At 40.7% G+C, this 26,022-nt stretch overlaps 1 protein-coding gene across 1 annotated transcript; it reads left to right on the top strand.

Annotated features, from left to right (window-relative positions):
• Positions 1-7,822: 7,822 nt before the first annotated feature.
• GFPT2 (glutamine-fructose-6-phosphate transaminase 2) lies at positions 7,823-25,180 on the top strand. Its single transcript, XM_051631362.1, has 19 exons — positions 7,823-7,882; positions 12,741-12,848; positions 13,475-13,573; positions 14,255-14,380; positions 14,955-15,013; positions 15,492-15,626; positions 16,778-16,839; positions 18,236-18,315; positions 18,604-18,721; positions 19,411-19,574; positions 20,077-20,172; positions 20,279-20,376; positions 20,700-20,820; positions 21,129-21,286; positions 21,423-21,537; positions 22,147-22,274; positions 22,982-23,149; positions 23,574-23,735; positions 24,321-25,180. The coding sequence occupies exons 1-19, from the start codon at positions 7,876-7,878 to the stop codon at positions 24,363-24,365; spliced, it is 2,049 nt and encodes a 682-aa protein (XP_051487322.1). The 5' UTR covers positions 7,823-7,875; the 3' UTR covers positions 24,366-25,180.
• Positions 25,181-26,022: the final 842 nt, after the last annotated feature.

The following is a 26,022-nucleotide window of genomic DNA, read 5'->3' as shown; positions in this document are numbered from 1 at the left end:
TGGTGTGAATTCAGTCATCCCTAAGAGCATTGCCTTCAGTTCCCAGCACAGAAATTCTTGTTCCAACTCCAGTGGTAGATGCAAGATGGACTGAAGCTGTTCCTTCTGCCTTCTTTTAGTGCTACTTGTTGTATATGAGCTCAGAAGATATACAATGTAAAATAGTGTTTCCTTATTTGAAAACTTCTCATGAACTTAGGTGGTTTTAGCACATACAAGTTGAAACTGCAATAATTTGGGTTGCTTAGAAGTAATTTCAGTCTTTCATACCAAGTGGATTTATAAGTGCACATATTCCTGTTAAAGGTTGGCATTTCATGCCTGTAATTGAACACCTATCTGTGTTTGTGTTAATCTGATGTAATCAAACTGTATTCTAACAATACCTGAGGCCAAGCTCTGAACCTGAACTGACTATTGCATTCAGATGCTCTCCTAGGCATTGCCACCTGTGTAGCTATAGAAGTACCTGTTGAAACACTGCAGTGGGTGAAAGACTTTGCACTAGTTCCCTCAAGCATAGGAAGAACCTTCAGAGCTCAAAGTCAGAGGAGACTTATGATCATCTCATCTGCCTGTTACAGGACCTGTTGCTAACTGCCTTGATGTAGAGTTGATGTCCTGCAGCACAATCATTTATGGGGGGTGGAGGAGAGTCTGTGGCATGCAGCTGTGCAAATAAGGGGTTTAGATGTTTTGGTTTCAAGTTTGCCAGCCAGTTTTGGTCAACTCAATTAAAAACTGCCTGTGTCTGCTGTGAAAATTTACAACTTAAATTAAAAGGTTTGGATCTGATTTGAAATTAAATGCTATGATTGGAAGAGAATATTTTTTAAGAGTAAAAAAACTCTTCATTTTAAGTTATGACTAAAATACAGAAAACAAAGATCTCCTTTTTGGTTTTCTGGCAACTCTCTCCTCCTGCACGCCCCCAAATTCTTCCCTAAATTTTGTCTAGGTTGTAGTGAACCATCACCTTGTCTCCCACTTGCCTAGATACAATGATGGGGTAAATTCAGGACAATGTTTTGCTTCAAAACCAGATTTCCTGCTTTCAATCAACCTACAGCTTACTTCATTTGGTTCACACCAAAATAATCACAGCCCAAAGACAACACCACAGGCAACTTTGGTTGCCAAAGGCAACTTTACAGGGCAACAGCAAAAACATCCCCACAGGGGTGTCCTCCTTTCATGCACCTCATGTTGGAACCTAAGCAAGAGGTTCTATATCCAGTTAGTAGGTGGAGCTATTAGGAGTAGCTTGAGTCCATCTGAGTGAGTGAACCTCAAAGGGCATTTTTAATTTTACTGTAACACAAAAATCCTATGCTTGATAGAAAGGAAAACTATATTTAAAAGAAAATATGAGGATTTTTTTACTGGCAGTAAAGCAGTGCAATTCCTAGCTTGATTGTAACAGTTGTTTAACTGTGTAGTTTGCAGAAGTGGTCAGGGGATGGATTTATGGCTGGACCTGAGCCTGACGGGGGGGGGGTGTGTGGCAGAGGTGGGCTGGTGTGGGGTTGGTGTGGGACAGGCTCTCCTGGTGACACAGTGTGTGGGGGGGAGAGCTGCCATGTTGCTGAAAACCTTTTCCTTCATTTCCTCAATTTCCTGCTCCTCTAGTGGTAACATCCTGCACGCTTCCCACAGGTCGTACAACATTGATTTATTTACATGTCACTTATGCTCAGCAGTCTCTGTCCCCCTGTCAATACTATGTATGTAGTGAGGAAACTGATGCTCTGCATTATTTTTTCTTAGGTGCTTCCTAATCCCTAGTGCAGAGGGAACTGCACAAGGGCTGAACTGGGTTTGCATGCAGCTGGTGATAGATGGCTGTGTGCAAATGTGCCCTGATTCTGGCAACTGGTAGATTAAATAACCCCAAAAATCTAGAAACAGATATAGAGGGGTCATTTATTGGCAGTGAAAGAAAATGAACACTTCTATTTAAGCATGCTTTATGCCATTCTTCTTTGAATAAGCTGCCAAAAGAAAGATCATAAGCTGTTACAAAAACAACTGAAAGAAGCTGTAGCTGTGATGTGTGTAAAGCATTCAAAAAGGAAAAATATAGAAACTGTTGGCAGGAGATGATATCAGTGCAATGGCTGTGACTCCAAGACTGAAAATAACCCACCTGTGAGAGAAGTTTCCTTCAATTTATTAATCAGTTGCTAGACAATAAAACCAGATACCTATCATAACTGTTAATATATTTATTAAATCTGGGGAATATCTGGTCACCTGTGGAGGTTTAGTGGTATTGGGGCATGAGGTACTTTATTGAAAGTACAGTACTTATATATTTTTTACTTATTCAATAAACAATTACACATCAGCTGCAATGTTAAATACACCAGTCATAAAAATTGCTGCTGTATCTTTAATCTGGCTTCCTTAATTCATTTATTTTACTCACAAGTAGGAGAAAAGGGGGAAGAAGGGTAATGTTGAAGTTCCTGGGATGTACATTTTTGATGTCTAGCTTGATTGTAGAAGGAAGTGAAAGGGACAGCAGATTTGAATGTGTGAGGTAAAGCCAGATGCATCTTGTTCCACAGGCTGCTTTTAGAAATTTGGATTTGTTTTAGCCTAGGACTGTTGATAACTGAAGCTGTCTGGAAGCCACTTGTACTACCAGAACCTTGCTTCCTTTCAGCTCCTTCCAGTTGGAACTGCTTTTTGCTGGGCAATGGTGAGGGAAGCAATGCTGAGGGGGTGACAGGGTAGAGAAAATTGGACTGTTGTTTAGCATCAGCTTACCTTGCTTTGTGGAGAGTGCAGGTATGTGTTCTGGATAACAGCAGGTTTTGATTTGCAAAATCAGAAGCTTTTTGCCAGAGAACTGTCTAAAGGGCAAACCAGAGGGCAGCCAGCAGCAAAACTATTTTCTAGCTTCAAAGGTGCTCCTTTCAAAGGCCAGTTTAAATCCTTGAGGTATTAAGGCTGTGAAAACAAATGGAGAGAAGAATGGAATTAATTTTTTCCTACCAAAATAGCAAGATAGGTTCATATGTTTAGAAATAAAATTAACCAGAGTGGTGTAGAAGTTGCTCTTTGCCCTGCTCTGTGGTGTTGAGTGAGCCAGTGCAGCTTGGGAAGCACCAAATTCTTGCACGGGGAGGGTGGTGGTTGCTGCCTGGAGGCAGAGCCTGGAGGGCTCTGTGGGGACTGGGGAAGGGGTGCAAGGCTTTCCTTCAGTGGAGAAGTAAGAGGTGATGTTATGGGTGGCCCTGTGGTGTGATTTAGCTGTATGGGCCATATGGAGATGCTGTGGTACTTTGATTTTACAGTCAGCTCCTTGTTCAAACACTTTCAGTGAAGCTGTAATTTGGTGTATGCTGGAAAGAACTAAGGATTTTTTTAATGTTTTCCCTATCCTTGGAATGTAAGCTTTTTTACTTCTTCCATGAGCATGCTTTCTCCAGCTATTGTAAGTAGCTAGCTTTGCTCCCTCCAACCCCATGTAATGTGTGAGAATCCTGTGTTTAAGTAAAATATTGAGTGGATGGTCCTGATTCCCAGAAATGAGGCAGGAGAGGGCAGGTATACAGATATCCATATTGCTCTGTCAGCATTTCTCACTCCTGACCTGAAGGACCACACAACAGGCTGAGAAAATTAATCCAGCATCAAAAGCTAGCTTACTTGAAAAAAAACTCCAGACTTTTCCAAACATTTCTTTTTCTCCCTGACACTTCCCATTAACTTATTTGCAACTCCTGTTCTGAAGAATTTACATAAAAAACTCAGGAAACCACTTGATGCTGTTTAAAATATAATGCTTTAGATTAATTATTACTAAATGTGCCTTTGTGGGTTTTTATAAAGTACTTCAGCTCTAGTTTACTAGCTGGGCTGGCTTTATATTACACATGCTCATCATGACAATTTGGCTGAAAACCCATCATTGAATTAAACCACAGTTACTTAATTATCAACCATAGGTATGATGTTGATTCATGTTAATGTGTAGCTCCTCTTCACACACACAGTTTTTAGCACTTGAAAGACAACTCTCTGACAGCAAGGAATGATGATTAACTTTGCCTTGTTCTCAAATGAAAAGCTGTTAATTACTATTATATGCTTTTAAACTGAAAACACCAACTCTGCAGTCCTGGACAGATCCTAGGTGAACAGCTAGTAGTGACACCTCTGCTGAGAGAACCATCAATATAACAATCACATCTTCCTCTCCTTTGAACTGCTCAGCAGAAGAAAGGTGTTGCTGTCTTCACCTCAGAGATGTTTGCTGATTATCTTCAAGATTTGCTGTGGAGCAGAATGGATGCAGAGGGCAGGAGGCCTTTCCTACCAAGCTGTGTCCTGTCCTGAAGCACTCAGGGGCTATGCTGTGCACAGCCCCATCTCCTTCAAATGCCAGCAAGGTCAGGCCCCTACATTTGTTTTTTTCTCTCTGTGAAACTCAGATTCACTGGAGTGACTCCTGGTTAATGGTGGTCACCCTTATCAGTCTGGAAAGAAATTTAAGAAAAATTCAGATCAAGCTGGCAGCTCAAATATTCTTGAGAGCTTCAGCAGGGAATAGCTTTGTCCCACCTTGTTAAAATGAAAATGGTGGTGATAGGAGTGCTCAGCATTTCTCAACACTTTAAATATTTTTAGTGGCAGTAATATGTAAAAATGCAAAATTGCAGGACTCTAGTTGAGGAGGATGATTTGTAATGTACAATGGCTGCTTTTGGATGCATGACTTTCACATTTTTAAGCTAGAAAAACTCTTCAAGGGAATCCTTCCTAGTGTTCCTCTTGTCCAGCTTATTTCTTTCTTATATATACTTAGATAAACCTAGAACAAAATTGTCACTGTTCATATAAGAACTTGTGCTGTGTATCCTAGCATGAATGTAGCAAAAGACTATTTGTTCTCAGAAACTGTAGTAGCCACTCAACCAGGAGTCCAAAAAGGGTAATTTAAAAGGAGTTTTATAACCCACCTATACTCGCAGAAGTGCTGGAGTTGGAAGTGACTTCCATTTGGTCACACAAAGCCCCCTGCACTGGACACAGATGCCAGCAGTGTCACCAGTGAAAGGAACACAGACCAGCCCTTGCAGCCTGTTCTGCTGCACAACTGCTCCTCCCAGTTTTTTCCTGATATTTATCACAGATTTTCCTTTTTGCAGTTCACATCCACTACTACCTTTTTCCTGCACCTGTTTACTAATGAGTGGTTTAGTCCTTTTACCCCCTGGGACAACTGAATTTACTGAAACTCCTCTGTAGGAAATTCAGTCCCCTTTGCTGCCTGGCAGGGAACAGAATAAAGTATTTAGAGACACATCTGAATCTCTTGGATAAGCAAATACAGTTTGAAATATCTGTCCTTAAATGCTGCTGGTTGCTTCTGAAGGCAGTTCATAAATACTGTATGAACTAGGACCTAAGCATAAAACCCTCTTCTTTCCAACCACATCTTGAATGATTTCCATCACTCCTTGCCTTTGCCTAAAGGTGCCCCAGGCAACTTTCTCATTACCTGATGCTAAAACAGTGATACAGCATTCTCCAGACCACCCTACTGTCCCCTACTTTTATTTTTCATCACTTGTGCAATGACAGGAAAAACAAAGTTGCTGGGCAAAAATTCCTGATCCCTAAAGTAACACTCAGATTGGTGTTCAGACTTCCATGGGCAGTTATATCCCTTGATGTCTTACAGCATGAGAACAGCAACCTTCAATTTACAAACTATGTCAAAACTGCTATCTGGTTTTGTTTCTTTTATGGTCTCCTGAGAGAAGCAGGAGCTACAGCAGAATTGCTCTATCCTTGTGTTGAATATGGCAGATGATGTTTTCATGTATTTTGGCTTTTAGACATTAACAAGTTTTAAGGCAAGATGGGATCAGTTTGATCACCTCATCTGAGTGCTGTAAAATCTGTCCCTTCAAGCCAAATGAACCCACTAGTAAATACAATCAGGCATTCTCTAATACATGTCCAGAAAGTCATGAAAAAGCCAAATGGTATTAGACAGATGCATCTGGGAAGTGTTGACTGCAAAGTTATTAAAATGACATGTTAACCGCTAATTAATGCAGTTCATACTTGCAGTGGAGTCTCATTTTTGTTTAGTTTTCTCCCTAAGAATGTCACATGGAAACATGAAATGTCTTGCATGAGTGAAATCTTGGTGTCTGACTTGTGATCTTTGGAGATGAGTGTAGCAATGCTAAAGAGTGTTTCTTTCTCAGTCTCTGCACCACTCATTAGTTAAAATGCGTGTTGCACAGGGAGCAAAAAAAATTTATCTTTAATGTGTATAATTTAATATAAATAGCAATGGTACTTAACATGCAGAACTGACAATAGGAACCTTTTCCTTTGCTTGGGCTGGTCTGGGGGAAAAAAGGTCAGAAATTGCTTCAGAGGAGGAGCAAAGTAACCTAAACAGACAAGTCAAACTGGAATGGAGTGTCAACATGACTTGCTTGATGGCAGGACAGTGACACAGCTGGGACTACAGCAGTGACAAATCATGGGCCTGTTTGGTCTTATTCTGGAGGTGAGGGAGGAAAGAAAACACTTTTTTAATGGTACATCATGTGCACAGCTGTTTCACACCACACAAGCAGTCAAAAATACACTAAATTTATCACTTGGGTAATTCAAAGCAGAATTCCAAACAATCTCCTTAAATTTTGTGACTTGAAAAATATTTTCAACTAAGTTTTGCCTTAAAGTTAGACAATAGTTTCCCTTTCTTCAAGTAGCACAAAAATCTCCTCCCCAAAAAATCCAAAAGTGTTTTCATAGTTGAAAGGTTGATCTTCCAATCTTTCTTTTGTTCCACCTCTCCATAAAAAGTGACAAAGTTTAAAGGAACTTTTACTTTATGTAAAAAAAGACGAGAAGAAATGCAATAGAAAATGAGCCTGTGAGTTCAAGCTGAAATAAGATGCTTCGTGCTCACATCTCTGTAACTCTGTGTGTGAGATAACTAGGGTCGTATCTATGAAATATTGCACTGCTTTTTAATAAGGAGAAATGATAAGCAGGGTGAATCGCCATGAGACTTGATGCATTTTTAAGAAATGTTTGTTCAAGTAGCAGCTTTGAGCTACTGCTGCGAGTGCTCGCCGTCCCGAGCGCGCTGCAAGGCACTCGCTTTTGAAGTCCCTGTTCCCTTCGCTCTGAGGGGGCTCCCTGAGATAAGGGATCCCAAGGGTTTTTTAGAAGCAGATAAAGCTGGAGCCCGCTGCGTTGTGGGTCAGGGCTGCAGCTCCTCCGAGGCGAGCCCCGCCACAGCCCTGCGGCCTCCCTCCCCCTGTCTGCCCCCGGGAGAGCCCGGCCCTGGAAGAAGCAGCTGGAGGAGACTCCTGGAGCTGAACTGCACCTTCTTGCCGAGTGAAGGGAAGAGACCACACAGATCGAGACCTTAGTCTGCTACCGCAGAGCAAGGCCGACGGCCCTCGCCTCCGGCCCTCGTTCAGCCGAGCGCGAAAGCAGGTGCTCGGCTCCCGAGCGGATGAAGTTAACGGCAGGGCGCGTGTTTCTAAGCGCTCGCGGCCGAAAAGGCTGGAAAACGAGGGACTCCAGCCCCTGGCGGCTTCTGAGGGGGCTGCCCTGGCCCTCCGGGCCGGCCACGCCGCCCCGACAGGACGGGCGGTCCCGCTTTCCCCGCCTGCAGAGCGCGGGGCGGGACCGGGCCGGGCAGGAGCCGCCCCGGGCCGGGGCTCTGCCGGGGACCCGCCGGGGCCCCGGGCGGAGCGGCCAATGAGCAGGGCCCGGCTGCAGAGCGCTATAAGAGCCGGGGCCGGCCGGGCGGGCGGCAGTGCCGGGCGAGGCCGCGGGGCGGGAGCCGCTTCCTGCCGGCGGGAGGGACCGTGCGCGGCCACCATGTGCGGTGAGTGGCGGGGCCTCGGCGGCCGGAGCAGCCCGGGCCCTTCGCAGCCCTTCTGCGGGCGGGATGGGGCGGGGGGGGGGGTCTGAGCGAGGTGCCCGCGGGCGAAGCGGGCTGTGCTTCTGCTGGGATGGGGGACAGGGGCTCCCCGCGAGCGGAGGGCTGTGGGGCTGCCCCGCTCTGACAGCGGGTCCCGGGGCTGCGGAAACCCTCCCCCGCAGCGGGCCGGGCCGGGACGGGCCCCGCTGCACCCGTGTTGTGGCGGTGGGAAGGGAGAGTGCCCGGCTCCTGCGGGGGCGGCAGGTCGGGCTCCGCTCCGTCCCGCGGAAGGGAGATGGTCTCTCGGCAGCCTCGCTTCTCCTCCGTGCCCGGCGGCTCGTCCCTGGGTTTTGTGGTTGGAAAAAGGCCCCGCTCCCAGCGCCGGCTGCTCCGGGGGGTGTTGGCCGCGCTGTTCGCCTCGGCCGCTGCCCCGGCTGCCCCGCGGCTCGGGAGGATGCTCCGGCTGCGCGGTGCGCCTGGCGCTGCCTTCCCGCCTCCGGGACGAGGAATTGCTTCTGACTCACTTCCCAGCTGCGGCGGTAGGAAGAGTTTGTGGGTTTTCAAACAAAGGCTCCGAAAGAGCTTATTTCTTAGTCGGTGAGGGTTTGTTCGCTGTCCCTTGTCCAACGAAGAGGAGATGGTGAAGATAATCCCTGCATCGCGTTGTACAGCTGCTCGGGTACGCTTGGATCAGATTAAAATCAAACTGTGGGCTCAGAAGCTGCTCATGCAATGTATTCTACTTATAGAAGAAATTTTAGTGAAACCAAGAAGTGAAACTACCCTCCCTATCCCTTCTCTGAAACCTCCTCTCAGGTCTGGAAGGCTACTTTTTTTTAAAGAAAAAAAATTTTTCTTGCTTGTCCTTCTTAGCTATAGGGAACAAAACCCTCTTTTGTAAGAGGCAGCCTGGCAGTGCGTGGTTACGGCTCCCAAAAATGTATTTTCTGAGCTAGATATCTTTTCCCTGCTTCCAGATCCTCTTTAGTTGTGCCCTCAGAAAGAGCGAGGAGTCCAGCAAGCACCTTTCGTGTGAATGGTAACACGAAGGGATATTTTTTGAGCTCCTACGTGACTCTCAGGTGGCTATCAATGACACAAACTCGGTGTCTTCTAAACAAAACCCTTTCAGGTGAGAGACTTGGCTCAGTGCCTAAGCAGACCAAAGGTTTTGGTGACAAGCACTAAGCAGTGAGACCTGTAATGGTCCTATCAAAAACTTAGCATATCTGGGCTGTATATCAATTGGGAAATGAGGGTGTTAACAGTGTTAAATGAGTTTGGTGAAGCATTTAGCTTGGGGTGGAGTAACTGACTCAATATGGAATGGCAAGGAGAGTAGCAGTTCATGAAGTGCAGTGAGAATAGTGCTGGTTTTCTTCCCATCAACATTTGGAGACCTTTTTTGTGACATTTGTTATCATGAAAGATGTCCCACATCTTCCTTTCTATGCTGATCTGCTGTAGAAAGTGCAGGAGTTCTTAAGGTTGCAACCAATGTTTTTTACGTTGCTTCTTTTAATTTATTTTTGCATATCTTTCTGTGTTTAAGTCTTGAAAACGTGTCCTGTTGTGTTTTCTGTTAGCACGTGAAGATTTAAAGCCATTGTTTTCTATTTGAAAATACATCAGACATTAAATACTGCCATAAACATGCTCTTCAGGAAACGAAGTTGAGATGTTACCACAGTTGCCTGTAAGAAAACAGTATAGCAAAAGTATGCAGGGTTTAAAAACCATGTGAGGTGCTCTTAAACTGATTATCTAGCGATTTTAAATGAAAATCAGTTTCATCAGGATATGAAGTTGAGAATGTAACTTTCCCAAAGCTAAGTTTCTGGCATCAGCGATGTGCTTACCTCAGTAGAGATATGCTTTTATTTTTTTTTTAAATTGTTAATTTAGTTCAGACTTCAGGTATAGGCTGCCCCCTTCTTGATTTTGGTGAAATCTTGCAATTGCAAGAGTTCTTATGGATTTTTCCCACAAAAAATATACTCAGTGAACTTTTTCCCTCTTCTTGATGCTCTGCTTGCAGTCCTGAAAGGTAAGGGGGAAGTGATATGTATGTAAAGGGAGAGCCTTGCTTTCAGTGTCTGCACCTGATTAAAGCTGATTTTAGTAATGTTTTAACATACTTTTGTTGAGAGTCTTGTTTCTAAAGGTAAGCCAGACATGATTGACCTTGCTCATGTTTCTATGCAAACTCTGTAATTACAGAAAGTTATAAATGAGATGTAGCATTCAGGTCAAAAGAGCAATGCACTAGTGAAACACTTCTTAAATGTTTTCATTGGATTCTCTGTTTGTATGTGTGACTTAGGAAGGTATTTCCTTGCTTATGCTGTGCTGACAAATAAACACTACCTTACCTGATACATACTACTTCAGTATTGCATTGGCTTAGAGAGTCTTCATTGGGAAGCAGACATGCAAGCTCTGGAAATGGCATCACTAGCTTGGAGAGGCCATTATGAAGTAACTTGTGAGCATCACAGGACTCTCTTATCATGAGTATGATTCAGTCATAGCGATTTGCTTCCAGAAGGAATTAAGAAGCCTTTATCAAAAGTTGTTTCTACATGAGTTGAGCAATGTGCTTTAAATCTAGCCAAAATGGTGACTGAGTAGGGAAAAAATATGCAAGTGGGTAAATCATGAAACAGGAAAGTACCAGAGAAACAGTGCTGAGAGTTAAGATTTATTTCCTTTAACTGAAAGAGTTGATAATATATTCCTTAAGAAATCAGGCTGCAGCTATTGCTTTCATTGTAAATCACCTCTGGCAACTTCTGTGTCTTCTAATTCATGTGTGTGGAAGCACAGATACTGTTCCCTGGAAACAAGGATCTTTTAACAATTGCAGCACACTGGTAGCATTGTAAGGATGGTCCCAAGGGAAAGTTTTTCCTGGAGCTCTGTGTAGTCAAAGATGCCACGTGGAGCATAGAAGGCTGATGTGTCTTAAATTGTGAAATCTGGCCTTGAAAGTAGAGCTGGATTTGAAATGAGGTGTGTAGCAATGTTTTGGAATGATGTTGAGAAATTTCTATTGAAGAAATTGAAGAATGCTGCTCTTGAGGTTCATGGTTAGTGCCAGAGAACGGCAAATATCTGTCTGGAAAAATGATCAACAAGCTCTCAGTCTAAGGTGACTGTACATAACTGGAGGCATTATTTTTCAAAGCATCCATGAAGAACAGTATTTAGCTGTTCAATTCCCAAATACCTCTTTAAATGCAACTGTTGTCTTTATATCTCTGTTAATGTTGGATGATCTAGAAATAATTAGCCTGAGCTCCTCATAAATCTCACTTCTGTAGCAGAAGAGCATTTTCCACCCTTTAATCCTTCTAAGATAAATTCACAGACCAATGTAATAGTCTTGTAGTCTCACTTTCAAATGAACAGTATTAATGGCATAAAACCAGTGGAGTAACCAGATTCACAACAATATTTATAGGGGAGATTTATTGGTGGATCATCGTAACAGCTTCTTCACTGCAGCCATTTACAGTTTAAGAACCATAATTGAAGGGGAAAAGGGTGTTAAATTTCAAACAAAGGATTTCTCTATCTAAAACACTCGTTTGTCTGAACTGCTTATCTGTTGAGTTCCTAAAATCTGTTTGTTGCTAACTGTAGTCTCCAGTCCTGACTGGTTGCTTGGAGAAACTCTTGAAACAGTGGAATGAAATGTTTCTGTTTCATTGGGGTACAGATTTGCAAGGGTTATTAAAAGCCTAATCTATCAAAAGTCTCAGGAAGAGCAGTAGGCAGAGAAAAGGAATAGTTGTGTTTTCCTTTGCACGTTACTTTTTATTATGCCTTGTCTAAAGATAAAACAATATCCCCCAAACTCCTTCTAATGAAAAAAAATCTTCTGTATTTCTGCCTTCCAAAAAAAAAAATTAAAAAAAAATACGTGTGGGGGTAGGAGGGAGGGAAACCAATCCGAAAACTAAAAAAGCCACTTCTCAGTTGATGACTGGTCTATTCAAGAGAAGTGGGATCAGACTCGCAGGCTCTTCCAGGCTCTGATTGCCAAGTAGGCAAGGAGCGGGTTCACGTCTTTCCTGTGATGTCTCCGTAAGCGTTGACCTGAGTAACACGGGGCAAGCAAAGGGGTCTTGTGCCTCTGTTGAGCTGGGCTTGGCAGGCAGCATTGTGTTGAGGCAGAGCAAAGGGAGAATGCTTGTTTTTTGGGTGTGCTGTTTCTGTATCTTGTTTCTTCCCTTTGTTGTCCTATCCTTTTGACTTCTTCCCCTTCCTTTATGTTTTCTTCTCTATTCTCTTCCTGCTGATGTGACTTGTATTCAGGATTAAGCTGGAGCCTTTCAGAAATAGATGTTGTGCCTAGTACCTACCATGGGTATTTAAGGCCATGACTTTGATTACAAAAGTCTCCTTGTGTTAGTACTGGTGAATATATTCCTTCTTTGAATGTCTAGTTTTAGATCTGGATATGAAATAGATCAAAATGTTCCCATTTTCAGCTGCGGTTTTTATGAAAAGTAGATTTATTTTTTTTTAAGCTTCCTAAACTGTTTAACTCTGGGTAACATGAGGAGAGCAAAACTTGCTGGGAGAGTGTCTGTGTTCTGTGGTGAAAATGAAGATCTTGTTTCATTTATTGTTTTTGAACTCCTTCCATTTAAAAACCAAGTAGGGAGAACTGCACTAAATGAGAGGCTGGGTGCCCCTAGGACCTCTCTGTGATGAGGTCTGTGTTTTAAAAGATTTTAAACTGAGTCTGAATGAATGCAAATTCTAAAAAAAATCCTTGCTTCTCTCCCTCCCTCCCCCTTTTCTCTTTAAACAGGAATTTTTGCTTATCTAAACTACAGAGTGCCTCGGACTCGGAAAGAAATATTTGAAACCTTGATAAAGGGATTACAGAGACTGGAATACAGGGGATATGATTCTGCAGGTATGTAAACCAACTCAACAAATTAATTTTAGCAACCAGTATCTACTTACATGACTTTTTGGGTACTTTCAACTTCTGTGTGTTGGATTTTTCTGTTTTAAACCTGCAAATTGAAAGATCAGAACTAATTACCTTGATTCTTGGAGTTTCCCCTTTGACTTCCCTGTGGACATTAAAATGGGTATTTAATCAGATGTGGTTCAGGTTTACTACACATATGCAAAGCAAACGGGGTGTGAGGAAGACCACCTTCATACAGGATTATGTAGTTTGTGTCTCAGCCTTTTTTGTGCATGTGAGTCCCAGTGAAAGCATGAGGAAGAGTCAACTTGTGTTTAAATTTGAGTTGGCTGATTTCATTGGGCAAAAGTTTTGCCTGATGGCATATGTTTGAGCAAAATTTGAGATGGCTTATTTATACTTTAATCCATGCAGTGGATATAGACTTGATCTAGCTTGATTTGAACATACACAGTTCTAGCTAGAGACTTCAGGTAAGTCCCTTTGAAGATAATTTAAAAATTATTATTTCACTAGTGTGTGCTTGTTGGTGTTTCCTCAGTCTTTTTTTCATCCAGCATATTTCATGCTTTAAATAACACTTGTGACTGTGTCCTATACTGTAGGAGTGGCAATTGATGGAAATAATAATGAAGATAAAGAAAGGTTCATCAAGCTAGTCAAGAAAAGAGGAAAAGTAAAGGCCCTGGAAGAAGAGTTGTACAGTAAGTGTCTTAAAAATTATCCCTTTGCTTTGGCCTCCCAGGCAGATAATATCTGCATCTCAGCAGAAAGTCAGACCATTAAATTATAGTTATGATTTTGTACCAGAAATAACTGCATGGAGTAATCCAATGCCATTTAAATTATTTATGCTCCTCAAGTCTGTACTTGAAAAGCAAGCTGGTCTTTAGGTATAGTGCTGTGAAACTATCAGTCTACTTTCCCATCTTTTGATTCCTTCTTTGTTCAAGATCTGGGCTCCCTTGGTACTTTACTTGGATAATTTCTGTGCTTGGTAACTGAAATGTCAGAGCATGGACTCTGACAGAATTTACAAGCATTTAAGCATCTGGCTGTCATCACAATCTGCTTTATGCAGTGCTTCCATCTGTGAAGAACCGGCATTGTGTTTTAATACGTTTACATTATAATCTGTAGTAATGTGGTCTGTTGGCCTAGCTGTTGGTATTGGCTGAAAATGCCTGAGTCTTGGGAAATGAAGTTTGAGTCACAGTAGCTTGAACTATCTGAAGTGCAATGTCAAGAAAGGAAATGGTTTTAAAAAAAGCCAAAATATAACTTCTATATTTTTGCCTGTGGGGATTTCCTTAGTGTTTTATTAATTGTGTGTGTGAGAGAGACTCAACTGTAAATATTCAGTAAACTGAATTTCTTGTGTATAGAACAAGATGATCTGGATTCCAAAGCAGACTTTGAAACACATTTTGGAATTGCTCATACTCGCTGGGCGACCCATGGAGTACCAAGTGCAATAAACAGTCACCCTCAGAGATCAGATAAAAGGAATGGTATGTAATCTTCAGCACTCTGGAACTGTATCAAATTGAAATGGTTCAGTCCACTTAGTACATGTGTTCTCTCTTCTTCCTAGTGTTTTGGTATCTATTTTGTATACTAGAGCTAAGCTGTTGCCATTCTATCTAGGTTTATTTGCAATAAAATAGCCTCTTTTGAGGCCACAGTAATACTGTAAAAGTTTAATGAGATCTGTTCCCTGAAAACTGATACAAGTTAAAGTAGAACATCCTTGTTTTAAAAAGCAAGACTGAAAACATAAATTCATCAATATTGTCTGGGCTGGAAAAAAGAGATTTCGTATTGTTTTTCACTTGAGATGGCTTGGTGCTGTTCTGCTGGGTGTAGTTTAAAACTGTCTTAAGGATTTGGAACAACCTGTGTAAACTTTAGAATTTGTAAGCTTCTGCTTTTTGTTGTCCATGTTGTGATAAACTCTAGGTCTGAAAGGTATAGCAGGTAGTTTCTTGAGTACTTGTAGATTTTTCTCACCTCTAATTTTGTGTTCTGAGTTAAATATCTTAGTTTTTCATTACTGATTAACATATATTTTTTTTTTCCTTTTAGAATTTGTTGTTATCCATAATGGAATCATCACAAATTACAAAGACCTGAGAAAATTTCTGGTGAGTCTGTGGCAACTTTATTCTAAAACTAGAATGCAAATGCTCCACCAACTGCTATCAGATCTTTCATGACTGTTGGAATCTGAATTCAGGTTTCTTGATATCATCTAACAGTAGAGTGCAGGAGTCTGCCTAATGTAGATAGTTGGGAGCTGATGAAGTGTAGTGTGTTCTTGTAATCCTAAATGCAACATACTTATGGGTACAGTAGTAATTTGTGCTCAAGTTCTTGAAGAAGGTTTGTGGAGTGAGCTCCCTCCTGTCTTTCGTTGCTTGACAGATGTTAATCAAGTCTTACTACATGTCTTGCTACAGTATTTCCAAAAGAGTAGCTAGGACAGGGTAAGTCTTTATATTTTGCCTACAGTGATGCATATCCCCTAGTCCAGTGTAGTGCTCCAAGCTGTCTGTCTTACTGTGCAATTTCTGGTGGGAGGCAGCTGAAAGGCTCTTCACTTTTTACTCTTTTATATTTCAGGAGAGCAAAGGCTATGAATTTGAATCTGAAACAGACACAGAAACAATCCCAAAATTGATCAAATACATGTATGACAACAGAGAGAGTGAGGACACCAGTTTTTCAGCCTTGGTAGAAAGAGTTATTCAACAGTTGGTAAGTGGGAAGTTCCTTTTTTCACTTTACTACAGTAAAAGCTATTTGTGGGGTTCCTCAGCATTTGGCATCTATGCATTTAGATCCTCTGCAGGAGTCCTTACCAGGTGCTGCAAATAACACTTTTTGGCCTCTAAACAATGCGTAATAGACCAAGAAATGAGATGAAAATTTTGGTAAATTCAAAGTTTTTTTCAATAGCACATATTTAGATTGCATTAGCAGTGAGTTTTGTTTGGTGTTTTTGTTTGGTGTTTTTTTTGTTTGTTTGTTTTTGTTTGCGTAAGAGGTTATCGCAGGTTTTTTAATGAAGCAGCTCAATTTAAAAAAAATCAGATGCCTCTGGGGTTGAGATATCTCATAAAGGACAGTGTGTTCTTAAAGGCTATTATGATCATGTTAAAACACTGCTGTGATTCAAGTTTGCCTAATAATAAGCCTTGGCTCCCATATTTGGAAATAGATCTAACAAGCTGTACTGATTCATGGCGTAGCTGGTTCCCAAACCCTGAAGTGGGAATCTACTGTTACTTACTATGTAAATGCTTAAAAACTTTGATAGATGCATTGCAAACTTGGAAAAAGCTTGCTTTGTTTCCTCCCCCAGTCTCCAGGCGGATATTTGCCCTCCCCTTCCTGCAGTTTCTTACACTCATTTCACCTCCCCTTCCTTCCCTGTGAAGCAACTCTGTAGGGTTCCCCTAGAGCAGGGCTGGAATATACACTAAGCAAAAGCCTGTGTGGATCAAGAGGGAATTTTGTGGTGCAGCCACCTAGATGAGGGGAGGAGTGACTTGTATGTTCTTATTACAAGTAAGTATCTAATAACAGTCTTCATGTGGATGATGAGAACATCTCAAAGATCTTCTTAACCCTTGCATTAGAAGTTATTGGTTTTATTTATAGAGAGGCTGAGTGCTCTCTTCCTGATAGTTCAGCTGATGCACTGTTAAGTGCATGTTGGCTTGTTCTGCTCCCTGACCAATTCCTTTAAAGGTGCAGACTGCCCTCCAGGAAGAGATTCCTGATAATAGTAAAGAGCTTTCCTTCACAGCCTTCTCAGGAAGAGGGGCCCCAGTCTGATGAGATGTAACTAATTGAGATAAATTGTTAAGCATTAATGTTTTCTCTTCTGCTTGCATGGTTTCCAGGAAGGTGCTTTTGCATTGGTTTTCAAGAGCATCCATTACCCAGGTGAAGCAGTTGCTACCAGGTTAGTAAAAGCCCATTTTATACATAATTCATGGGGTTTTTTAGGTTAAAAAGGAAAAAGTAACATCTCTTAAAAATATATATTTATATATGTACACACACAGACTAGAATACTGATGTTTAAAGTGCTTAATTAACCAAAACTCACAAGACTCATAGTTGCACCAGTGTGATCTTTGTGAAGTGCAGCAAAACTCAAAACTTTCAGCTGGAGATTGTCCAAATGACACACTGAGAAGAACATACCACTGACAAACTCATATCCTCCTAGTCTTGTCCTTTTTATCATTCCAGTGTGTCAGTAAAGGAGCTCATTGTGTCTTCTGTTTCTTAAGTTACATTAGGAGTGTACTAACATTTCTCCTGTGTCTTAAAGGGGAGAGCAAAGGCTATGGTTCAATTTTACATCATATTGAATAAAGACTGAGAGAAGTATATTCAGGTTGGCTGAAATGCCACCATATTAATAAATTATACAAATAGTGTTCTATAGATATCATAGCATTTATGAGGTTTTTTTCTGCATAAATTATATTTTTATTTATGACTTGGAAAACAACTTTCAGGAAGTGTAAAGATATTAAAGTGGCAAGTGAAGTAGCAGTGGGAATAAAGACTGTTTTATACTACAATCAAAAACCCCATTGCTTCTGTGGTGTAGAATGAGACTATATTAAAACTTTGAAGAAGCCAGCTGGACCATCTCTCTAGCAGGAGAACATCTTCTGAAATGAACTGTTCTGTATGTGGTTCAGGTTTGGGCTTTTAGGCGTGCAGGGATTAAGAGAAGCTAAACTTGTCATCTGAGGTGTTGGGGGAGTGAATCACTCTTTTATTCCTGTGAGATTTTTATTTTTTTAATAAGTTCTTCAATACGGCATTTGACCCATATAATTAAAAAACATTCTTAAGGTTCTACAGTTCCTGAGGTGCAGCTGACATTTCTGAGTTTAAAAGGGTAAAGGTTGGAAAAGTGTTTCAATAGTAAAGAGCTATAGAGTTTATTGCTGGCTCACTTCAGAGGCAGAGTAAGTTTTGTTTAAAAAATTTATTCAAATTTGTGCTTGCCTGTGCTAAGATGTTTTGTGATTACTGGAAGGAAAACAACTTGAGTTCATATACATTTTCCTCTCTCCGGATGTAGTTCAGGGGGAAAGGATCACCAAGGCATATGGTACCTATTAATATATAATAATACATAATCATATTTGTTGAATCTTACAGAAACAAACCAAGTTCAGACAATTTCTGCCATGTAATGGCTTTTGGATCAGGACTGGGGAGGATCTTCCTATTTAGGAAGCTAGATGGGATAATGTATTTCAACTTCACAGCTGTCCTTCGACTTCTTTATATGCACCTTTTTCTTTATAAACTTGTGTGTTTTCCCTTTGTAGGAGAGGGAGTCCTTTGCTCATTGGAGTTAGAAGCAAGTACAAACTCTCCACTGAACAGATTCCTGTTTTATATAGAACATGTAAGTTGATTAATTCCATTTCATTATTTTTAAAGAGCTAAAATTATTGTTACTTTATGATCAGGAATTGGGTTAATTGGTCTTTGTGCTATAAAACTACCAGCTGATGCCCCAAATAGCTTCTTAGCTGAGGATATTCTATTTTCTGCTACTGAATGCATAGTTCCAGTAAAAGTCCCATGCTCCCAAAATACTGGCATAACTGTGACACCTTGAACCTGTGTAGTCCGTAATCTTGAGTTGGAACAGATCTGCTTTTGCATTTGAAGTGTCTCATTTCTTTAACAGGCAAGATTGAGAATGTGAAGAACATATGCAATTCACGAATGAAAAGGCTGGACAGCTCTACCTGCCTTCATGCTGTTGGGGATAAGGCAGTAGAATTCTTCTTTGCTTCAGATGCAAGGTAGCAAAAGTATTTCTGTGTTTCTCAAAATACTGTTTTTGTTTAGAAGTGAGATAGTTCTGGAAGTCTTATGCTGTCTTGCTGCTTTACAATTGCCTTCTGATAAAATAGCTTCTAATACAGGTAATGTCATAAAGTCTCCATGCTAAGGTACTTGAAAAATGTGATGGCTTGACATCAGCACTTGAACTGCAAACAAGTGCAGTACCTGCCAGTTGCTAACCTCTACAATACTGCTAGTGTAAGAAGGTAAGTAGGGTACAAATAGACACCATCAGCTGAGTATAGGTCAGTCTGGGTTTTGGCATTTTAGTCCAGCTGTCAGAGGAGGAAATGGTGGTGTGGTTTCAAACTTAGCAGGAACATGGACATCAGGTACTCATTCATCTCAGAAACAAGATTGTGACCTTAGGGGTCTATCAGAAGTACTGTGAGGCAAGATCAGATCAGTGGGGAGTTGCAGATATGAGATGCTGTGGTTCCTGAATATTCTGCTCAGAGTTCCTGTGAGAATGCGGGAGGAGCAGCAGATGGAGCCATTTCCTTTAAGATTGATCTATCTGTATTTACGTCTGAAAATAAGCTGGAAGGGAGGCTGGAAGTGCTGTGTGGCATATTTACTTGCTTTGAGGAGTGCTGCCAATGCTTACTGACACATCAGGTTTGTCTTGCTTCTGTTTTTTCTGTAGTGCTATCATTGAGCACACCAACAGAGTCATTTTTTTAGAAGATGATGACATTGCAGCAGTAACTGATGGGAAACTTTCAATTCACCGCCTCGAGCGTTCAGCTAGTGATGATCCTTCCAGGGCCATCCAAACACTGCAGATGGAATTGCAGCAAATCATGAAGGGTGGGTTGAAACATCTGTAAACGAGTATCATCAGAGATGGATAGTTACTGACTGTGTAGCAGATAAAACAGAAAACTGGTAATTTGTTGTGAAAATGATCTGATATTTAGGCCGTTTGTGCTGGGAGCTGACAATTTCAAGCTTAAAGACCAAGGGAAGATGGCTGGTATGGTACCTTACCCACTTTTAGCTTTGGAAAAGTCCTACATACTTCTATTCATCTCAGTACTTGGTGAAAATATAACTAATGTTAACATGTTTTTGTGGTCTTTGGCAAATTTTGACAATTTGAAAAGGAATTCAGTTACCTTGCCAACGCTGGGAAATGAAACCAGCCAACTACCAAATCCCTCCTTTCTTCTCACCTATTCCCAAGCTTTTATTTAAGCTAACAACATCAACTTAAATTGGGTTGCTACCACAGGTGGTCTTAAAAGTCATCTCTTTGTAACTGTAATAGGCTTCAGATACCAAACCATGTACCTAATGTTTTGCTGAACAGGTAACTTCAGTGCATTCATGCAGAAGGAAATTTTTGAACAACCGGAATCAGTCGTCAACACGATGAGAGGCAGGGTGAATTTTGAGAGCAGCACAGGTAACTTGCAACAGGTGTTTGAGCTGCACTAAGCCTGCAGATTTTGAATATGTAATCTAGGAAAATAAGATACACTATTTATAGATGCTTGCTTGTTTATTTACAGTTCTGCTGGGGGGCCTGAAGGATCATTTGAAAGAAATCAGAAGATGCCGAAGACTGATCATTATTGGCTGTGGGACCAGTTACCATGCTGCAGTAGCTGTATGTGCACCCTTAGCTCCTAGTTGCTGGAGTTTTAGACAACAGCTCTTCATCTGCTTCTCCTTCTAACTCTCAAACTTCGCCTTGCATTGAGGGGTCTTGTCCTTTTATTTATTTCTCCTTTCTGCTGTGTTCTGTATTAATGCTCCAATGTTACTTAGCATGCTAGAAAATAACTTTTTTTCACCTTGATTTTTAAGGCTCTGGTAAATTGTAATTATCAGTTTTTGTAATAATCCATTTAGATGGTCTCTGGCTCTTAAGATGTCAGAACTTTAAGGGTGGCAATGTTAACAAATATCGTGTGCTGCTTTTGAATACAGACTCGACAAGTACTGGAGGAATTAACTGAACTACCAGTGATGGTGGAACTTGCCAGTGACTTCCTGGATAGAAACACACCTGTATTCAGAGATGACGTGTGCTTTTTTATAAGTCAGTCAGGTGAGCTGCATTTATTGTTTGTCTTCAGTTGAGTGAAAACTAGAAAATTCTTTGAACACCAAAGATGAATTACTTTCTGCACGTTGCAAAGGAGGATGATGGCTCGTGGGCCAGATTTGTCTTGAATGAAAGACTTGATTCAAATGTCTAGGACAATGAGTGAGTGCTGCAAGATTGTTTTCAGTTGCATTTTGCATTGGGTAAGTGTGGGTGCAGTTATTTAGAACACACTTGTGTAGAATTGTCTGCTCTTCAGGAATCAGTTCTGTCCTGTGTCAACCTGAAGTCAAGATGTAAATGTTTTCCAGGTGAAACTGCAGACACGCTCATGGCCTTGCGGTATTGTAAGGAGCGTCGGGCTCTGACAGTTGGCATCACAAACACAGTGGGAAGCTCAATATCCAGGGAGACTGACTGTGGTGTGCATATCAATGCAGGACCCGAAATAGGTGTGGCAAGCACAAAGGTAATTGCTGTTCAGTGTTTGACTTTCATACTTCAGCTCTGTGGAATCCAATTAAAATTTTAATTGTAGCGCTTAAAACTGAGATCATATTAATTCTCCTCAGACTGAGCTGCTAAATGTTTTGTTTTGTCTGCAGGCTTATACCAGCCAATTTGTGTCTCTTGTAATGTTTGGCCTAATGATGTCTGAAGACAGAATTTCCTTGCAGAAAAGGAGACAGGAAATCATTAGTGGACTAAAATCATTGCCAGGTAAATCAATATTTTGGGTTTTAGGAGGGCTAGGGATGTTGTTTAATGGGGAAGATAAAATACTACTTGAGGATGTTTCTTTCTCATCTAAGTTTCACTCTCCTCCTCCTGAAAGCTAGACAATAGAAGAAAAATGGACTATTAGTTTCTGCACTAATTGCTAATTTTACAAGTGCCTTTCTGAGAAACTTGGTAGGAGGATCAGAATTTTCATCAATTGGGTTTTCTAATTACAATAAGGTAGTTTTATCTGAGAAACATCACTTGATCTACAAAATTGATGATTTGAATTTTTTAAAGCCTTTCAGTTTAAATCAGGTTAGATAAAGGGAAACAAATGCAAAGTGACTTTAAAATGGATGTTCACAACTTCCTTTAGACATACAAATTAGATGTATGAGCACTACTTAAAGGAATAGTTGCTCTAAATTTACTACTGGAAATAAGGCTGGAGAAAATATCCTTAAACTGCAGCCCAAGATGCAAAAATAATGGTTGAATTATATTGACTGTATTTCTCCTGATAGATCATTAGAACATCCTGCTACAAGCAAACTATTTTTTTCCTTTTAAAAAGTTTTAATATGTGCTTTTTGTGTGCCCCAACAGAGATGATTAAAGAAGTCTTGTCCTTGGATGAGAAGATACATGATTTGGCTCTTGAACTGTACAAACAAAGATCACTGCTGGTTATGGGTCGTGGGTATAATTATGCCACTTGTCTGGAAGGAGCTCTGGTAGGAACCTCTCAGTATTGTTGGATGTTCTTTAAAATGAGCTTTTGGGGCTTCTGCAACATAGGTTTTTGGAAATATTTCATTACAACTTAATTTGGTGTCAGCAAAACTGCATCTATAACTAAGAGTCCTGTTGGATTGAACACATGCATAAGGGGAACCTGGATATAATATCAGTTTCTTGGTTTTTTTCACATAATAAATGTAGTGTTTAATGAGTCTATTTAAAAAAAAAAACAAAACAACAAACCACTTGAAATGCTGACCCATTTAAAAATAACACCAGAAAAACACAATGTGCTGATGTTCAGAGGAGATGCTCCTGCAGGAAACTCATAAATTATGCTATGAACATTCTGGTGGGATGGATGCACATCCATCTCTCACAGAGGCTTGAAATGGTACAGGCAGACTGCATTAGCCAGGGCTGTGTGGGGTGTTTAGTGCTTACAGTTCCTGTTGATCAGTCCATTCCTTTATCTGCAAATGGGTGTGCACAGGCAAGCTCTGCTTCCACCAGCAGCCTGCTAGAAATCCCAGCAGGCAAGCCTGTCTGTTTCCACTATTAGCAGATCTTTGAAAATACCAACTTGATGCCATTTGTCTGTATTTATGTAGCAGATGAACAGCCTTGGTGTGTGGCTTTTATTTGTTGTCTGACTTACTAGTAACTTGATGGCATTTTTCTTTGTTTGGGGTTTTTTTAGAAAATAAAAGAAATCACCTATATGCACTCTGAAGGCATCCTGGCTGGTGAGCTGAAACATGGGCCCTTAGCCTTAATAGATAAACAAATGCCTGTTATCATGGTGATAATGAAGGATCCTTGTTTCACCAAGTGCCAGAATGCTCTGCAGCAGGTCACTGCTCGACAGGTAAGCTGTTCAATAAAATGTTGTAGGGAAAGTGATTGTGCACATTGTGTTGCTGCTGACTGCAGCAGAAAAAGGACATATTGGTGATATTTATTTTATCTAATTATTAAATTAGAAATAAGATGGTATATCTGCATTGTAGGTTGTCTTTACACTAGTAATTATAGTAGTGAAAACTGGTTGCACATGAGTCATTTGTTTGGGTTCTTTGTTTTGAAGCAAATGGAATAATATTAAATGTCTACAGGGTGAAAACATTCAAGTTGCACAAAACAGTGAATGACAAAAGTCCTTGCACAGCACTGGCAGGGTCTTTGCTGGCTATCTGAGGGTCTTCACACAGATCAGAGGCACACTATGAACCAGTATTTCAAAGCAGTTTTAAGCCAGCTCTTCACTTAATGCTTCCCAATTTTATTTTCAGGGTCGTCCAATCATTCTGTGTTCTAAAGAAGACACAGAAAGCTCAAAATTTGCCTACAAAACCATTGAGCTGCCTCACACAGTTGACTGCCTTCAAGGAATCTTGAGTGTTATTCCTCTCCAGTTGCTTTCTTTCCACCTGGCTGTTCTCCGAGGATATGATGTAAGTCCTTTTGTATTTAGCACTCCAGTTAGTGCAGTTTTGAACCTTCTCCTACCAGTGTAAAGAGAGAGACCCAGTTATATGACATCTCTAACAAAGAACTAGGGTAATAATTAGTGGAGCTGATAGTGACTGTGGTAGTAGAGGTGGCATTTCAGAGCCAATTTATATTTTTCTAAAGGTATCCTTCTGAAAAAAAATGACAAAAATCATTTGCTTTGTTTGATCAGTTAAGAGTGCAGATAGGAATTTTTCAAAGAACTAAATCTTAAAATGCACTTTAACATAAAATAGTTCAGAGCCTTGTACAGCTGAGTTTGTTGATGCTGGCTGGGTGTGTCAGTTTGATAATGATGACTGCTTTGGAAAGGTACTCTGAAAAACAAATGTTATTTGTTAGGAAGGTTTTGGAAGCAGGGGTGAATTCAGCAGTGAGTCATTATCTGCAGATCTACGGTCTCTTCTGTGTCTTAATGTGCCTAGAATAAAGCAGAACTCTTCAGGAAGTCTAAAAAAAACCCACGCTGTCAAATGCAGAATGTCAGTATTGCTGTCATATACTGAAAATCTGTCTCTTCGTTCTAGGTGGACTTTCCAAGAAATTTGGCCAAATCTGTTACCGTGGAATAACAGCCAAGAACAGCTGATGTTTTTATCACCAGACCTCTGAGTTGTGCTTGTAGAAATGTGTTGTTCTGAATTGATAGGTACACGTTTTTCTAAAGAGAATGACAGTGTGAACTGGAAAATGTCAGATGGATTTATCTTGTAGCTTTAAAAGCTTTTGATGTGCCTTGTACCCAAGTGCTTTTGCTCACAGCAGATATTCCTTTAAGTCCTGAAATTGCCAAAGGAGAAGATAAAAATTGTTTACACATGATATACTGAATGAACTTTTTCTACTGTGCAATATATATATGTACAGCTCTCTTCAGAGTAACTGTGAACATTTTTTTAGCCTACACTACTTAACTAGTTTTAAAGATACAGTATTTATAACTACAATTGTATAGCTTTTTTAAGTTATTTTTTTAGTATGTTGCTTATCTAGCATTGGTAAAGCTCAGAATGTAAATACTGAGCATGTTGACACTCGTGTACAGTTGTTAGGGGTCTTTTTCCTACTTCAGCCTCAAACTGGAAATTTGTTGTCCTTCTTCCTCCCCAGCTTCCCCTCCCCTCTTTGCATCTGTGTTTCATGTTTAACCAGTCATTTTCAAAGCTCTTCTGTGGCTGTAAATTCCCAGCTATGTTTTAAATGTCTGCTGCTTTCAATTAATTATTTGAAAAGCCAGAGCAACATTTTGTTTCGTGTGCCACCCCGGCTGTTATTTGCATAACATGTACAGTGCAAGGAAATAAGGGAACTGGAAGTCTTTCAAGTGACATTTCTGTTTGAAGAGTGTACAATGAAATTAGAATGCAATTAAATTTTTTTAAATTTTTGTTTGTTTGTGTGTTTGTTTTTCACTCAATGATTCCCCATCTTGGGTCTGAAGACAGGTACAAGACCACAGTGCCCTGATACGAGTAGGAGGGACAGTGCTCTGCCCCAGTCTTGCCTAAATCCTGGTACCAAAGTTGCTTCCTCTGTTTCTAGAGTTGGTTCTTTCTGTGTCATGCAGGTCTCCCCGCTGGACACACCTGACTTTTCTTCACCCAGCAGCAGTGTTCCAAAATAAAGTGTCAGTCTTAGGTAGCTTGCACCATATCACTCTCTCTGAAGCCCATGAGTACAGGGGAATGGACTTAGGAGAGCGTTGGTCATTGTTTTGCTGGACACACACTGGTACAGCAGTGTCATCTCTGATTGTAGCTCCTACTGTGGGTCACACCAGCTTTGATCAAACAGTCGAAAGTTATAATCTTTCATTTCTGCATTTAATTTACTAGTTCCTGGATTAGTAGAGTTTTCTTTATGGTATTCCTTTGCAAGCTTGCTTCTAAATTGAAGTTTTTGAACGTTTTATGGAGGTTAAGGGTTTGAAAGTTTTACACTAGCTTTTTGTAACAAGAGCTTCTTGCTTGAAACTGCTCTCATAACCACACAAAAGAACCCAAATAATAACAAAAAAAGCATAGTGATGATCCGACCTAAGTGCCAAGAGTATGTAACTGTATCCAATGTGTTGTAGTAAGTGAGGCAAAGACCCCTTTAACTGTTTGTCTACAATTACCATCCTCTTCGCATTGAAATGTGGTGCTAATAAAGGAAACTGACATCATCTAGTCTCTTGATACATTAAATTGTTTTATTAAAAAAGTATTACAGATTTGTGAGAATAGA

The sequence above is a fragment of the Apus apus genome, chromosome 13 (assembly GCF_020740795.1).
Source record: "Apus apus isolate bApuApu2 chromosome 13, bApuApu2.pri.cur, whole genome shotgun sequence".
Classification (NCBI taxonomy): domain Eukaryota; kingdom Metazoa; phylum Chordata; class Aves; order Apodiformes; family Apodidae; genus Apus; species Apus apus.
This window is presented reverse-complemented; position numbering and strand designations above follow the sequence as displayed.

Bases quoted from the DNA above. Each gene is read 5' to 3' on its own strand.
- GFPT2 (XM_051631362.1), top strand. The intron at 15,014-15,491 runs GTGAGTCTGTGG...TTTATATTTCAG, and splicing joins AAGACCTGAGAAAATTTCTG to GAGAGCAAAGGCTATGAATT. The intron at 23,150-23,573 runs GTAAGCTGTTCA...TTTTATTTTCAG, and splicing joins AGCAGGTCACTGCTCGACAG to GGTCGTCCAATCATTCTGTG.